The sequence below is a fragment of the Corylus avellana genome, chromosome ca5 (genome assembly GCF_901000735.1).
Source record: "Corylus avellana chromosome ca5, CavTom2PMs-1.0".
Taxonomy (NCBI): Eukaryota; Viridiplantae; Streptophyta; class Magnoliopsida; order Fagales; family Betulaceae; genus Corylus; species Corylus avellana.
Window position 1 is genome coordinate 1,751,124 of NC_081545.1, and position 16,239 is coordinate 1,767,362.

General features: G+C 35.3%; 2 protein-coding genes across 5 annotated transcripts; both read left to right on the forward strand.

Moving 5' to 3' along the window:
• Nucleotides 1-141: 141 nt before the first annotated feature.
• Nucleotides 142-1,693, forward strand: LOC132180541 (glucan endo-1,3-beta-glucosidase 4). The gene is made up of 3 exons (XM_059593412.1): nt 142-278; nt 550-801; nt 1,436-1,693. The coding sequence occupies exons 1-3, from the start codon at nt 212-214 to the stop codon at nt 1,468-1,470; spliced, it is 354 nt and encodes a 117-aa protein (XP_059449395.1). The 5' UTR covers nt 142-211; the 3' UTR covers nt 1,471-1,693.
• Nucleotides 1,694-12,186: 10,493 nt separating this feature from the next.
• Nucleotides 12,187-16,190, forward strand: LOC132180288 (scarecrow-like transcription factor PAT1). 4 transcript variants are annotated; one of them, XR_009440107.1, is made up of 3 exons: nt 12,187-12,295; nt 14,051-15,875; nt 16,020-16,190. XR_009440107.1 is itself a non-coding variant. In XM_059593053.1 (2 exons), exon 2 carries the CDS (start codon nt 14,166-14,168, stop codon nt 15,804-15,806), a length of 1,641 nt encoding a protein of 546 aa, XP_059449036.1. In that variant the 5' UTR covers nt 12,187-12,295; nt 14,051-14,165; the 3' UTR covers nt 15,807-16,190. The 4 variants fall into 4 exon arrangements, 3 of the variants coding, with proteins under 3 accessions (XP_059449036.1, XP_059449037.1, XP_059449038.1); XM_059593053.1 differs by having other exon boundaries at nt 14,051-16,190; XM_059593054.1 differs by having other exon boundaries at nt 12,194-12,572; nt 14,051-16,190.
• The last annotated feature ends 49 nt before the right edge of the window (nt 16,191-16,239 follow it).

The following is a 16,239-nucleotide window of genomic DNA, read 5'->3' on the forward strand; positions in this document are numbered from 1 at the left end:
CATGTGCCATCAAGTCCTAATAGCTTAGAAGTGTATTAGCAAACTACAAAGAAGCCCATTTTTTAATTATTTTTCAAAAATCTATAAAGAAAAGATAACAGTTTGTGGCCATGAAACTTATCTCAGGATAGGTCACTCCCCCTCCCTCAGCCCTCTCTCTCTCTCTCTCTCTCTCTCTCTCTTTGTATCGCAGGAGCACAACCTCACAACAATGTCAAATGTTTTGCTGATGACATTTCTTGCTCTGCTCTTTCTGTCAATAATTCCACAGAAATCAGGTAAATTAACCAATACCCACTTGAGTTTCCAGTTAAATACTTAATAAATCTTTCATGCATCCCCAAAAGAATCATCTTCTTAGCCAATGTGGCATGCCAAATTAAGGTTCCAATTTGAGAATCCCCATGCTTGTTCTAGCTTAGTCTTCTATACTTTTCCTGCTTGCTTACATCAATGTAGAATCAAAGAAAATGCAAAGAAAAACCAGAAATTTGGCAAAGAAAATGCACCTCTACTAACATTGTTGTTCAATATGTATTGATGTATTAGATGGGGAGTTTGAGCAATGGTGCATAGCTGATGAACAGACCCCAGATGACGAGTTGCAGGCGGCCTTGGATTGGTCTTGTGGAAGAGGAGGTGCAGATTGCAGCAAAATTCAGGTGAACCAACCTTGCTATCTCCCAAACACTGTGAGGGACCATGCTTCCTATGCCTTCAATAACTACTTTCAAAAATTCAAGCACAAAGGTGGATCTTGCTACTTCAAAGGTGCTGCATTGATCACAGAACTTGACCCAAGTGAGCACTACTCAAATCCTTAAATACTATTGCAATTCTTTGGATTCATTCGGGTTTACGATTTCAAAAGGTGAGATTTTAAAACGTGCGACTTAAAAACGCAGTTAAGTATTTGGTAAAATCACGGTAGGACATTTAAAATCGTAATTTAGCTTTTAAAATAGTGCGTTTATAAAAATGCAGCCTCTTACATGATTTAAAAACACAGCTTTTTCTATGTTTTCAAACCAAGTTTTTTTAAAAATATACTCCCAAATGATATATTTTCTGCAATTTAGTTTTAAACGAACTCTTTCTTTTGTTTCTGTTTTTTCCGTTGTCCACGCATAGTCACATGGTGTTGAGTCAAGAAAGGGTCATGTCCCAGGTGCCTAGATACTCTAGACACGTGAGATTCAAATTGCTGTCTAAAGTATAGATTTCTTTCTTCTTTAGACAATACTTTCAATTGTGTGCTGCTGGAGGAATCGGTTCATTTACCTTTTGATCATTTAAATGAAGAAAACAAAATATCAATTTGAAGGAAGGCACATTAATCAATATATATATATATATATATATTATTTGTACGTAAATCGGTATTCTTTTAATGATTATTGCTTTAATATCTGTTCTTTTAAATGTTTTCCTGCAGGTCATAACTCCTGCACCTACGAGTTTGTTCCCTGATATCAATCAAATGGTTTTCAGTATTTAAAATGCCAATAATAGAAGTATAATTTGAGAGGATTTTTTTTGTTTCCCCTTCTTCTTGTTTCTAGCTTTGCCCTTGTAGTATTGTAATGAGATTGGTATTCTTTAATGGAAGCAAACTCAAAAGCCTACAAAAGTGAGGTTGAAATCATTTTGGGTTCTGTTTTATGATCTCAAAGTAAAGAATTGAGAGAATGAATACACACACACCAACAGAAATACAGACACCAACACTTCTGCTTAAACAATTTCCTTGAAGCTTTTACAGTTTTTTTTTTTTTTTGGCAAATACACCCACAACAAAAACAAAACAACAGACAGGAAAAAGAAAGAGAACTAGGGGGTTAGTATCACTAATAGAAACTACAACAATCGGGAGAGACGAAATGGGAGTGCATCCACTTTAATCAGTAAAGGCGGTCTATCTAGTTAGATTATACGTCAGCCAATTAGCATTGCAATAGGCTGACGAGCTTTAGAGATGAACAGTTCTAATTGGCAATCTATAGGACAATCTTGATTGAGGAAGGCAGAAACAAAGTCTTGCTGATTCCACTACTACATGTCTTAATGGCAAGTAACTCTTTTTTTTTTTTTTTTTTTAATCTAATTAAAAGAGTAGGTCGGGGTGACCAATTGTGGCTATCATACCTGAATGTGACCATAATAGCACCTACCCAGTAGGAGTTGCGGCCTAGACGGTGGAAACAGTAGGTGTTGCCTTAAGTTCGACTGAACCATAGCTTTACCCAGCCCTTCAGGGCATCAATGAGAATTTAAGGCAGCTAATACTAATCAGGTATATGTGAAGATTTTTTATTACAGAGATTCGAACCCACGCCTTAATATATGCCCTAACCACTTCAGAATTTTCTTAAGCCATTGAACCACCATATCCTTATTAAAAAAAAAAAAAAAAAAAAACCCACCGTCCTTGATGGTTAATGGCAAGTAACTTGTTCTAACTTCTCCACCAATCTATCTTTTTCTGACATTATCTTTCCTTGATTCAAAATATCAAACTAGTAGCTGTTTTAAAAAAGATGTGATAGGTGTTAAATAACTTATTGTCTAAAAAATTTAAGTTAATGGAAGATGTACAATTTTATTGTCTAATTACTATTTTAACACTCGTCTTCACGTGTGAATTCAAATTCATATAACAATATATGAAATACTTAAATGGAAGGTATAATATGGAGCCAAGGTTCAAACTTAGTATTTTTGCTCTAATACCATATTAAACTACCAATTGTTTTATAAAAGTTTCGTTGTCGGTCTGACCGTCCAAAAAATTGTTTGAAGATTGTTTTTATTTTTTGTTTGAAATAATAGGCAAATAACATGCTTGGGGTTTAGAAACTTTGAGTTTATTCTGGAATTTGAATGATAGAGCAGCTATTGGGTTGGGCTTCCTCTGTTTTTTTATTTTATAAGATCAACCAGAAGAGGGAGCAGGTTTACACATGTACAAAGGTAGGTGGTTTTCTAACTGGAATAGTAAGGGGGGTGGTGTTGGGGTGTGGGGCGGGGGTGGGCGGTGGGGGTGGCTTGGCATGTAGTAGTTCCATCACTGTCTGTGAGTACCTCGGATGACATGCACATGCCCCCATGATTGTGCCACTAATGTTGTCTGTGGCCAGGCTTCCACTTCTAGCTTCACATTTGTCAACAATTTCAACGACCACTCAATAAGATTAAAGATGTGTGGTTGAAACTCAAAAAACCTCTGTTATTGAATGTTTTTTATGTTTCGAGTGTCCTCACTGGCAGACAAGGAATGGGATCCCAAAGAATGCCCATTGAAGGAGGAGCCCATTTTTGCACCCACCACTACTCAGAAGAAGTGATAACAATGACACATTTTGTTGTTAGCTGGTGCTATCATTTCTATAGATATTATGCACAAGATCCATCTCCTCCATTGATTTTGGAGAACAAAAGTACATAATTGGGCCGAAACTTATAAACATAAGCTTTGAGATAAAGTTGTGTCTCAACATGTTATATTATGGTCTTACTGAAAGAATTAATTTGCAAAATATCAATATATAACCCAATACATGAAATATTTAACTAAAACGAGGGTAGATTGGGGAGTCAAGGCTCGATATTGATTGCACAAAAGTATAAAGGAAACATAGATATGTAGAATCTGATGTGTGCCAGCAATGGCTTGTTGAGCTAATGAAAACACTATTAATCCGTAATTGATGGACAAAAGCATTGAGGAAGACAAAGACAAATTGGTCCTACTAAAACATTGACAAGGCAAATATAGGAAAAAAAAGGTTTTGTCCAGTACGACGACTTGAACAAAGACCAGCAGAAATCAAACTTCTTAGACTTGAGAGGCTGAGATGATCAACAAATTTGTATTCCATTCGTTTACGCCAATGTCTTCCTTGCATAATGCAACCTTTATGGAGGTATTGAAGAAGAACACGTAGGTACAGCTAGATTATAGCCTCAAGACTTATTGACTATTTGAATCAGAACAAGTCCATCTTTGAAGCATTTTTTCTCTTCCAATATTCTTCTATTTGGAGCTTCTAGATCTCATGATGGGAATATAGCTTTATAATGAGTTCTAACATGCAACGTAAGTCTTGCTTCTTCTTTTTTGTTTTTTGTTTGTTTGTTTGTTTTTTTTTTCCTCCTGATGAGCAATATAAGGATAATATTAATTAAAAAAATTACAATGTGAGGGGTGAGGGACCCAGCAAACACCTCAACACATTTAAAAAAGTGCAATAAATGAGAACTAAATGGGAAATCGATCCTGTTAGAGCAGTTTTACTCGTGCCGGAATATCAACGGAAGCACTTGCAAAAGAGTGCCAAAAAAGAAAAATAGCCACTGCCGGTGTGGGCAGTGAGAAATGACTCTGATGCTTAAGTTAGTATGTATCTAAGAAAATGATTAGAAATGTAAATAAGAAAGTTTTAGGTGGAGACCAAAAAGTTCATTTTACTTGGTTTTGGGTTATCTTTTATAATGGTCTGCACTCAATTGTTTACTGCCGGTTACTTCATATAATGATGGTATTCGACTCTTCGGACTCAGAGTGGCTTATTTCACCTTCCTCCACTTCCCATCGTGCGATTTGTTTGAGATTTAGGGCTCATAACATGGCTATGAATGTTGCCCGGGTGGTGTGGAAGTGGTTTGGGAAAGAATCTATATGCCAATGGTTTGGTGATCGAGCTCAAGTCAATGGATTGGTATGCCGGTTATATGGGTTTTTCGGCACGTAAGTCCAGCAAATCCAAAACGATCCAGTTGATCCATAGTTTCTTGACCAAAAGTCTAAGAACATTCATATCCTGTTCAACAAATATTTAGCTAAAATTTAACCAAAAACACCTATATATATCCGATTCAACATTTTAACTATTTACTTTTTTGTTTAAAATATTCTTTATATATCTACTTTACCTATTTCCAAGGAAGAGTGAGAAGAAGATTATTTTTTTTATTAATATAACTAAGAATATGTTGAGCTACAGTGCTCAACAAATTTCCCAGCATTATAGCATCTCAACAAATCTTTAGTCATTTTGTTAAGTTGGATGTAACCTAATTTTTACTACAAAGCTAATCAACATAGCTTTTTAGCTATTTTCTTTAGTCCAATGTGAATGTTCTAAGGAGAGCGCCGTCTAAATGGCAGCTTGTAAATTCTTGGTCTCCTTTCTTGAAAACAGTATGTTGTGGGGGAGGGGGGGATCTTTCTCAGAAAGGGTAAATCCACATTCCATGAAAGAATCTTTCTTCTTCATTTTTTTTTTCTATTCAAATCTTTCTTCTTGATTTGAACCATTTGAAAAGGATTGGAGCAACACAACTCTGCAGAACCAGTCAACTTTATGATTTTCCTGTCGATTATTTTTAATATTCTACGGTCCCAAACAAGGTCTTCTTCTATTGAAGTCAACATATTACACAGTTTGGCGTGGAATCAAACATATATATATATATATATATATATATATATATATATTCGTGAAACTGACATTTTAGGCCATTTTTGTTTTCTTTTTATATATAAATGACTGAAGAGAATTGAATTTGTTTACTTTTGTATACATTTGAATTCAATGATGTCCTGAAGAGATAAAGAATATGAGAGGACCAAGAAGGTTCAAAGCATGTATTCTAAAATGATTATAGTTTGAATTTTTCTTATGAAATCATGTTACACGTCCTTGTATTGTACTACCACTTGCATTATTGTTTGATATTCTACTGCAGAAAAAGGCCCTCAACATCAAGTTCTCCTGTATCCTTGTTGACTATAATTAAGGTGCTAATTTATTTATTTATTTTTATATTAATATAATAAAATTTTTGAGAAATGGGTAATTGATAGTTTAATATAATAAAAAACTCCCTCACATTGAATGGATCGAGGAAGTGATTATCATATAAACATAACAGGCCCCTAGAGGAGCTTAGGTTTGCCTTTTTATTTTCTAAGTACAAGATAAAAAAGTGTTACTTCTAAGAGCCCTTTAATCACCATTTCTTGTAGCTCCCCTTTCTAAAAGCTGCATGTGGATAACTGGATAAGGGTTCAATTCTAATGATAAAAGCTCTGCTTGAAATAACGCTTTAAAAATGTATATATAATACAAGCATGATGAGTCTGATGTACTGTTTTCAAGAAAGAAAGACATTTTCAGATACCATATATAGTTTTTACTACAATTTCTTCACGCATCACTATAGATGGTAAAACATGGCATGAGATGTGATTTGTTAAGGTTAATGACCAAACACCACATCTCGTCAAAACAATGTCCAATAGGAAACGAGACACCTGGCAGAACATGACCTTCTGATGTGAAGATTAAAGGTATGAGAAGTATTTTATTCTTTCATTGATCACCCCCACAACATGACCTTTTAAGATTATTGACTTAATTATTAGAGTGTTCTCTCGTTGATTAGTTTAACGAGACCACATGTGTTTATTTCTTTTTATTGTAGATTCGTTGGCGTGGAGTATGGTGTCAAATCAACTAATTCTTTTGAGTAATTAATGTGAAAGTGGGATACTCCTAATTAAAAGCATGCATTCCTTAAATGCATTAATATTTGTTAGAAATTAAACTCGTGGGCGTCTAAACTTGCCTTTAGCCAAGAGATTAATGAATAAAGAAATTAAGAAGGGCAAAGATTGAATCAAATAAATGAATAATGAGTTGCAAAAAACAGACACAGTCACACAAATGTGGAAGCAAGGGTCCACATGTGACCCAAAATGCAGAGCAAAATGGGTTATCGGACCCGTTCGAAGTCTGCAATGGCTTCCGCTTTGGGGAAATGAAAAGGACAAAAGGCTGCAACACGCCAACCCCCGAAAATTGATGCAGTCAATCTCCCAAAAGCCTTAACATGGTCGGCGTGATGACAGGGAAATTTACATGCAAAGTCAAGCTCTCATTATCACTTTCTCTCTCTCTCTCTCTCTCGGAACTTCCTGAGATTTAGACATCAACTTGGTCCCAGTGTGAAAAATTAAATGGCAAGATTGATAACGTTAAATTTGAATAAGGATGGTCTCAATTGTATGGTCAAGATTTAATGTTGATGTTTTTAATGGTGTACATAATGTTATATTATTTAAGGTTTTTTTTTTTTTTAAACTGTCCTAGCTAGTTCTTCTTGGACAGTTTCAATGCATTTACATGAATGCTAATACCACATATGATTGAACAAAATGCCAAATGAAAACATTTAGTCAATCATAAAAAAAAAAGGAGACCAATTTAATGTCTCTAAGTCAATGTAATCATAGAAAAAAAATAAAAAGAACAATTTGTATCTAAGTCAATGTAATTTGCCACAAAAATTTTCCACGAGAAACTTACATGTAAAAAGACTATGTACCTCAATGATGCCGAGCAAAACTAAGATTGTTTTGGTAGCGTATGATAGCAGTAGAAACTAATAATTGAAGATTGAAAATGAAATTCAAGAAGAAAAAAAAAATGAATAGGGTAAAGAAAGAATCTAACTACCATAAATAAGTTAACAGAGAAATAATTCTGAAAGATGAATTTTTTGTGAAAAAAAAAAAAAAAAAGTTGTAGCCCTCTGAATAAGCTTTCCAACACCGCCAAGTTTGTCTCAATCCTCTGACCAAAGGATAAATATATTTAGCAAATTTAATTGTAAGTCACAAATTCTGACAAATACAGACTACAGTTAACAAAAGAATCTAAAAGTTTTAACAACTTTGAGTATTCATGGAAAACATTACCATCGGAGTGTGATGCCCTAAAACACTCTCTTTCAAAAGTTTTTGAATTTCTCACGTCAATGGTACTTTTTTTTTTTTTTTCCTAAGCTCAATGGTACCTTAATATAACCTTTTTTGTTTTGGTAAGTACCTTACAAAACATTATGGTTGAAGATTTAGAAAAGCAATCAATGGTGGTGATAAACTAATATTCTCACTGTCGGCTGGAAGATTATCTATCTAGCTAGCCAAATGTTCTGCAATTGCAAACAATCAAAGCAAACTTCAACCATTTTAGATGACATTAGAGGTCTTTTTCACTTGAGTTGGAAGCCTCTAATCTCTCTCTCTCTCATAGACATATAAATGTGAAATTAAATAGAAGAACAAACACAAAATTCCAAATGGGCAATCAAAGAAAGAAAGGGTGTCTGCAGAAGATAAGTGTGGGCCAGGAGGTACACTCACTTTGGAGGGACAAGAAGCAACAAGATACCCTTTTGCTTACATCTTTTGCCCATTTGATTCCAAAAAACATTTTCGAGGGTGGAGGATTACTTGCAACTCACAAGATTACATCAGTGGATTATCATTATCATTATCATATCCCAAAGCATGCAAAAGGAAGCCTGTCAATTTCAAGAATGGATGTTTTGAGTTAATAAACAAATAACCCTTCTTTAAATATTATTGTTCTTCTAGAAAAAAGGGTTTGGTATTTTAGCGTATGATCACCTCACAAAATCCAAAACTATATATTTTATATCTTTTATTAGCATGCGCATAAAGTGAGGGGACAAAACTAGCGAATGGGATACCAAGTCCCAACAATGGGGATGTCCACAATTCATCAACACTGTTTACTTTTCTTTTCTGGGGTTTTTGATCTCCTCAACGTTATATTCTTCTTTATGCCTTTTTTTTTTTATTTTCAGGGGGAAGTGGGTTGTTGAATTTTGAATATATGTGGATTCAACGACAACTCTTTCTTTGTAGCTAAATGCATGTTACGAGTTCAAAAAAGAAAGAAAATAGAAGAAAAATGCTTTTACTAGTTCTAGCTACATATGAAGTAAGCATAAGGTTGTGTTGAGATCATTACATTATTAATAAATTCTAACCTTCAAAAACCATATAAGTAATAACAAATCATTTTTACTTTACCAATGAACTCTTTATCTTTACTTTGATGGTCATTTTCTCATCTTCCGTCTTCCCTTCCCCTCTCTTATCTTGCTTTTGGGCACTAAAGTGATTCAACCACTTACACAATGAAACGATGATGATAGTAGTAGAATAAGAGCTCGATTGTGGCTCAATCAAACTTGATATAACGTTTGCAGTTTTCACCGTTTAAATTACTCATGTATGGCTCCCAACAGTCTCTCTAGCCTGCTTTTTTTTTTTTTTTTTTTTTTTTTGAGGGAGAAATGACGAAATAGTTGAGGAAGAGGGGCCAGTGGGTAGAGATCAAGGTGAAGCAACCGGTGGTAATGAAATCTTTTTTTTTTTTTTTTTAAATGATATGATAGTTGTTAAAAAAACTTTTATAACATGATGCGGTAGGAACATGTTGCACTACATTATGTTGTAAAAATTTATTTGTACACGTAACATTTTTCTATTTAAAATAAACAATCTAATTTAAATTTAGAGTAAATATATTATAAATTCCTAAGTCAACGCGCCAAAACTATAAAATTCCTTAGTTCTTTTTTTAAATTTTTTTTTTTTCATTTTACTCCCTTGGTCAATCAAAAATACAACAAAATCCATACCGTTAGTTTTTTTCCCAAAGATTTAACTGGCGTCATTCCCATTGAAATGCACTTTTTTTCACATTAGCATATTAATTTTTTATTAATTTAATTTAAAAATTAAATCTAAAAAAAAAAAAAAAAAAATTGAAGGGATGACCAAAAAGGCACCCCCAACCCCAATGGGGTGGCTTGCGGCAAGAACTGTTTCTCTCATCCCTCTTCCCTTTCCTTTTTGGTTCAGAGAGAGAGGTGGGCGAGAGGCAGAGATAGGAGAACAAGATGCTCTGGGTTTTTAATTTTTAGCTAAGCTCTCTTTGCCATTTGGTTTAATTTTGGGGTTTTTTTTTTTTTTTCCCCAAGTGTTTTGGGTTTTTAATTTTTAGCTGAATTCTCTTTGCCATTTGGTTCAATTTTGGATTTTATATTTCTAGGTGTTTACCTAATTTTGTTGTTTGTCTTGATTTGACTTTTGTTGTTTTAATATTACCCAATGGTATTGTAACCCCTACTCCCCTAGCATGTGCAAGGGGATGTTTCATACTTTTGTTTGTGCTATATATATATATTCTCTTGAAAAAAAAAAAGAAAAAAAAGGAGAAGTCTGTAACTTTACACAAAAGTATTTACTCTTAGACAAGAGAAACAAAAGCCATACAAAGAATGGTCAGTGCAATATTTATTATGATATAGGAGATGGTAGAAAGGGCCAATTTATATATTGCAGATACTGAAAGGGCAATTTGCAGATGAGATTGTGCATGTTAGATGAAGTGGAAGGCACTTCTTCCAACGTCATTTAAACTTTTATCGTCAGATTCTCTCTGATCAACAGCGTGGGCCATTGTCTCAGATGACCCAGACTGGACCCCTTCTTCTTTTCAACCCTAAGTTAAAATTAGCCTCCATCTCCAAACACAACTACAATTTTACCCTTTCATGCCACCACCAACCTGTTTAGACCGTAAGAATTAGAAGCGTTTTTTTAAATTCGGTTAAGTCATAGTCTAACTCAGTCATACTAGAGTATTAATAAAAATTTAAAGTAGTTAATACTAATCAGGCATATGTAGTGTTTTTTTATTGCGAAAATTCGAATCCACACTTCAGTACATGTCCTGACCACTTAAGAAATTTCTTAGGCCATTAAACCACCTCCTTTGATGGTTAAATTAACCTGTTTAATTCCTTTAGACTATTGGTTATACAATGAGGCATACTATACACATTAAAATATGGAATTCTCCATAGTCTAAAAGAGGGTACAAAGTATGAAGATCGAAAGAAGAAACGGAGAGGAAGCCATACATCTAGCGTGTGACGAAAATGGAGCAGATGGGACGGCTATGCAAGCAACACATGTGCCCTTGGGTGGCGCTTAGAGTGGATGTGCGTCGATGGAGACCTCCAAACAAAGGGTCGGAGGTCAAAGATGAAGGATGATCGGCACCTATGTGGAGAAAGATGTAGCAGCTTGAGATGGTTACACTTGAAACCAATTAAGAATTCTCTTTTATTTTAAGTGAAATAGATATGATTTTTCTTTTTTTATTTAACCGTGTCACATTATTTAAAATTTTTTAATGACGTGATAATACATTTACTATGTAACATCATATACGTCGTTAGATATGTGAAATAAAATCTTAATCATTAAATAATTTCATTTCACTTAAAATGGAGATGATCCTATTTCTATCGGCATTCTTCTCAAACTAAGATGCCATGGTATCTTAACAAAATCTTTAATTGCTAGTTTAATGACTTCTCTATTGAGACTCAACTAACCTAGTTTTGATTTGCAAGCAAACTTTAGATTACTAAAGAACATTATTAACGAACAATTATTAATGTACACTTAATAATAATGTACTATTGTTGTTGCAGTGGTGGTTGTTTGCTCTAAGTTCCATTTCACTCACCATATTGGTTAAGGGTGGCCAAAGAATATTGAAACTTAAGGGAAAAAAATATTATTAGAATAATAAAATTTTATATTAAAAATTTAGAAATGATTCTTCTAACTTTTTGAGATTTAAAATTACAAATCAAATTATTATGTTCAAATTTTGTTAATATATTATTTTCAATAGATAATATAGTTAATTCATTTTATGTTTCTTGTTATATAATCGATTGGAACAATGGTTAATTAATTGGTGTACTAATAACATTACAGTAATGATATGCGATTAAAACTTGTAACAACAACCAATTAAAATCATTAAAAAAAATTACGACGAAGAATAAATACAAAAAGAAATTAGGTCATAACTTAGTTTGAAATCTTTTAAAATTCTAAAACATCGCCTTTTTTTAAAAAAAAATTTTTCTTATGTTTTGTGGGTACGTTTGAAGATGCGTGACAGTCTCATCTCATTTTATTTCTTGCTGTGTGCATGACACAAAATAAAGTCACAATGTAAAAGATCAAGGCCCATTAATACTTATAAATGGGTCTATAGACTATAGACTATACAATACTTATAAAGGCCATTCATTTTGATGCCTATAGTCAAGTTTCTCATGGTATTCTCAATAGATTGGAGTGTTGATAACTTGATATAATACATAATTGATTTACTTTATTGAAGGCTTTGCAGCACATAAAAGTGGTAGTTACGTAGTTTTTGCAGTAATCACAGGGCTTTTGCTAATCCTCTATTCGTAAAGTGCACAGGTGGTTTCTCTTTAATTGGGACAGGGTCTCTTCTCTCCGTCTCTCTCCCTCACCGTCTCTCTCTCTGAAAGACTAGTCCGAGAGTGGAATTCTGACCTTGGAAATTCCTCAAGTAAGGTGGGTTCGACAACAACTACTATGATGTTGAAACTGTAACTATAATTGAAACTATAGTTCATTTGCTAGGTTGCTCTCCCTTTGAGTTCTCTGTCTTCATCTGATGTTAATGGGTATGTAAAAATCTGTTCTTTATGGGAAAATTTTGTGGTCCAACCGAACCGTCCAAGTCATTTTTCTCATAGATGTTTAAGTATTGCTGAAAAAGGGTTGGTGACACTTACCGAAGAAAACAAAAAAAAGGAAAGAAAATGGGATGGTGGTGGATCTTTTAAAGGTATTATGCTTCTTTTTATCTTTTTATCTTCTTTTTTTGGGTTATTGTTCTTTCTTTTGAATTTTTCTTTCATGATGTGAGATTGAAGTTCGAACCTTTTTTCCTCTCTAAGTGGTTCTTAGTTGGATTGCCAGTCTGTTATCATTGTGTGCGCGTGAGTGGGTGATAGAGAGAGTTGAAGGCCAGTTGAAGGAATGAGATTATTAGAACTGACTTTATTTGCTGATTGGTATCATTGGCTGAAGGCGTATGTTTTTTTTGTTCTATTTGGGTGGGGGGTGCAGCTGAATGAAATTAATCTACTGGTATTGTGGCTAGTAATTAAGCACTCTGCACTCTGCCTTTTTGTCTGGGTTGGATGGCTGATAATTTGGCTGGTGAAATGTTGCTATTACTTATTATATCTTGCAAGGTTGATTCTACATGTTAAAGAGTATACGGAATTCTACCAGATACTTTTTTCTTTTCAAATATTATGTCCTTTAAAATTGCTAATTGTTTTGTAAGAACTTTGCTCTTGTGATGCATTTAGTTGTAGATTGTGTAACTTTTAATGCAGAGTGAGAAAGGAAGCAACATACCATGGTAAGGAGTAAAAGAGAATTTAAGAATTCTTAACCTTGGCAGTTTTTACTTCTCAATTAGTTTTAGAGAACTCTTATGTTGTGTAGCTCAGATTGTAGCTTGGTACTTGTTTCTGTCATAATGGGAACACCGAGCTTTCTTCCATTTTCTGATACTTTTTAAAATTTCGACCAGTTAATGCTCTAGTTTTCTTTATCATGTAACTATAACCGATTGAACTCTTATTGTTTGTGAAAATTTTGCAATTTACCGGTTACGTGATTGTTTATATTCCTACTTGAGTATTCATTTCTTATTTTGAATAGATCTAGAACATGGGGAAGTCTTTGATTTTTTGTGATAGGGAGAAAGGAAGATAAACTACTGATTAATTGGTAATGGCACTTGGTGACTGTGAATATTAAAATGCACAAAGTTTCAACTTGCATTTGGAATAATACAAGTTGTGACCACTTAAGCGTAAAACTGTTTCCAATTGTGATCAATAAGATACAAGTTTCTAAACTTTGTATGGAAATTTCTTAAATAGATATTACTGAAGAAAATTTAAAGAAGAGAAGTCGAAGCATATGAAAAGGTTTTTTGGGATATAATTATTATATGTTTAGTCCCTTGGAGTACCAACTGAACAATTCAACAGCCACTCATTTGCAGTGTATGGGAATATGAATATAGTCTAGGGATATGAAATTTCCTTTTAATAGCTGATGGTGTATGTTGCCACAGAATTCCATGAATGTGACTTTTATTCAAGATTAATTGTTTTGTTATTCACTGCAGATTATGTTTAGTCTGTTAGTATGTATCTTCTCCAGAGAGGTCATCTGAAAATTTAGACGAAATTTATGCAGTTTCTGATATTGGTGTAACCAAGTCATGTTATTGTCATACAGATATTCAGCTGTGTTATGGAATAAAACTGAGGCTTTCAACTTTGCTGCCCTGCCTGAAAATACTCCCTGGACCATTATAGAGGGACCTGGCAGAATCTGAGTAAATTATTCTTCAATGCAAGCATCACAGCAGCAAAGAAGTTCGGGCATGTCCAACGGATTGTACTATCAACCAATTCGAGAAGTTGAGGCCTACTGCTTGCCTCAGTTTCGAACATTCGACAACCAGCTACGCTACAATGATAGCAGCCAAGGGACCAACTTCTCGGCTCAAAACTTCTACGAACGGTATTGCACTTTGGAGTCATCCCCAGTAAATGGTGATGCTGTTTATAATTCCCCATCAACTGTCAGTTTCACACCCAATGGAAGCCCAGTGTCGCAGCAAGATTCTCAGTCACACCCTGCTGACCAGCATCATTCCCCTGACAATACCTATGGCTCTTCTGTAAGTGGATCCTGCATAACTGATGAAGGAAATGACTTCAAGCACAAGCTGAAAGAACTGGAAACTGTAATGCTGGGTCCCGATTCCAACGTTCTTGACAGCTATGATAGCACCTTCCAGAATGTCACAAACAATTCCTCACCGGAAATGGACAGCTGGAGACAAATAATGGAGGCAATTTCTAGTAGGGACTTGAAGCAGATCCTCATCTTCTGTGCACAAGCAGTATCAGATAATGATCTGTTAGTGGCACAGTCGTTGATGGATGAACTACGTCGAATGGTCTCTGTTACTGGTGAACCAATTCAAAGGTTGGGAGCATACATGTTGGAAGGCCTTGTTGCACGGCTGGCCTCCTCAGGGAGTAACATTTGCAAAGCATTGAGATGCAAAGAACCAGCAAGCGCGGAACTCCTCTCTTACATGCACATTCTTTTTGAGGTTTGCCCTTACTTCAAATTTGGCTATATGTCTGCAAATGGAGCCATCGCAGAAGCTATGAAGGATGAAAACAGAGTTCACATTATTGATTTCCAAATTGCCCAGGGGAGTCAATGGGACACTTTGATCAAGGCTTTTGCAGCTAGGCCTGGCGGGCCGCCCCACATCCGCATAACAGGTATTGATGATTCCATGTCAGCTTACGCTCGTGGAGGAGGACTAAATATTGTGAAGAAGAGGCTATCTAAGCTTGCAGAGAAGAATAAGGTGCCATTTGAGTTCCATGCTGCAGCCATGTCTGGTTGTGATGTCCGGCTAGAGAATCTTGGGGTTCGACCTGGGGAACCTCTGGCTGTGAACTTCGCTTTCATGCTACACCACATGGCTGATGAGAGTGTCAGCACTCAGAATCATCGAGACAGGCTACTGAGGCTGATCAAAAGCCTGTCTCCAAAGGTGGTGACCCTTGTTGAGCAAGAATCTAACACGAATACTGCAGCATTCTATCCGCGGTTCTGTGAAACACTGAACTACTACACTGCTATGTTCGAGTCGATTGATGTGACCCTTCCAAGGGACCATAAGGACCGTATCAATGTCGAGCAGCACTGCTTGGCAAGGGAGGTGGTTAACATAATAGCCTGCGAGGGGCCAGAGAGAGTGGAACGGCATGAGCTTCTTGGCAAGTGGAGGTTGCGGTTCAAAATGGCCGGATTCACTCCATACCCTTTAAGCCCCGTGGTGAATGGCACCATTAAATCACTGCTGGAGAACTATTGTGACAAATATAGGCTTGAAGAAAGAGATGGAGCTCTTTATCTCGGCTGGAGGAATAGATCTTTGGTTGCTTCTTGTGCATGGAAGTGAAAACTGGGCTCCAATTGATGCATTTCTTAGGAAGCGAAAACTAGGCGCCAAAGGGCCAGAGCTTTCGAGGTAGAACGCGTAGTTTTGGTCCATTTTTACTTAGCTGCTAACAGCTTATAAAGAAGGTGCCTTAGGCTTAGGATGTGTGCCGTTTCATCGTTGGCCATTTTCATTGAGACCATTTTAATGCCCTGAACTTTCTTGTTTTGGCAGGCTGAGGATGAAACTGATTGCTGGTGCAATTGCAGGGTTTCATCATGGATGTAATTTTGAATAATTTGACATCAATGTTTATTTTCAAAGAAAGTTGGATATTGGTTTTGGAATATGCATTATTCAATGTTTTTATTAAGAAAAATTTGAAAAGAATACAAATTTATAGAAGATGCTCAGTGTTTTGAGTTCTTTGTTAATATATTTATTTTGAGATCAG

What these genes read in the sequence shown, in the direction of transcription:
- LOC132180541 (XM_059593412.1), top strand. Translation starts at nt 212, where the DNA reads ATGTCAAATGTTTTGCTGATGACATTTCTTGCTCTGCTCTTTCTGTCA. An exon ending in AATAATTCCACAGAAATCAG is followed by an intron (nt 279 to 549) that starts GTAAATTAACCA and finishes TTGATGTATTAG; the next exon opens with ATGGGGAGTTTGAGCAATGG. An exon ending in GATCACAGAACTTGACCCAA is followed by an intron (nt 802 to 1,435) that starts GTGAGCACTACT and finishes GTTTTCCTGCAG; the next exon opens with GTCATAACTCCTGCACCTAC.
- LOC132180288 (XM_059593053.1), top strand. Translation starts at nt 14,166, where the DNA reads ATGCAAGCATCACAGCAGCAAAGAAGTTCGGGCATGTCCAACGGATTG.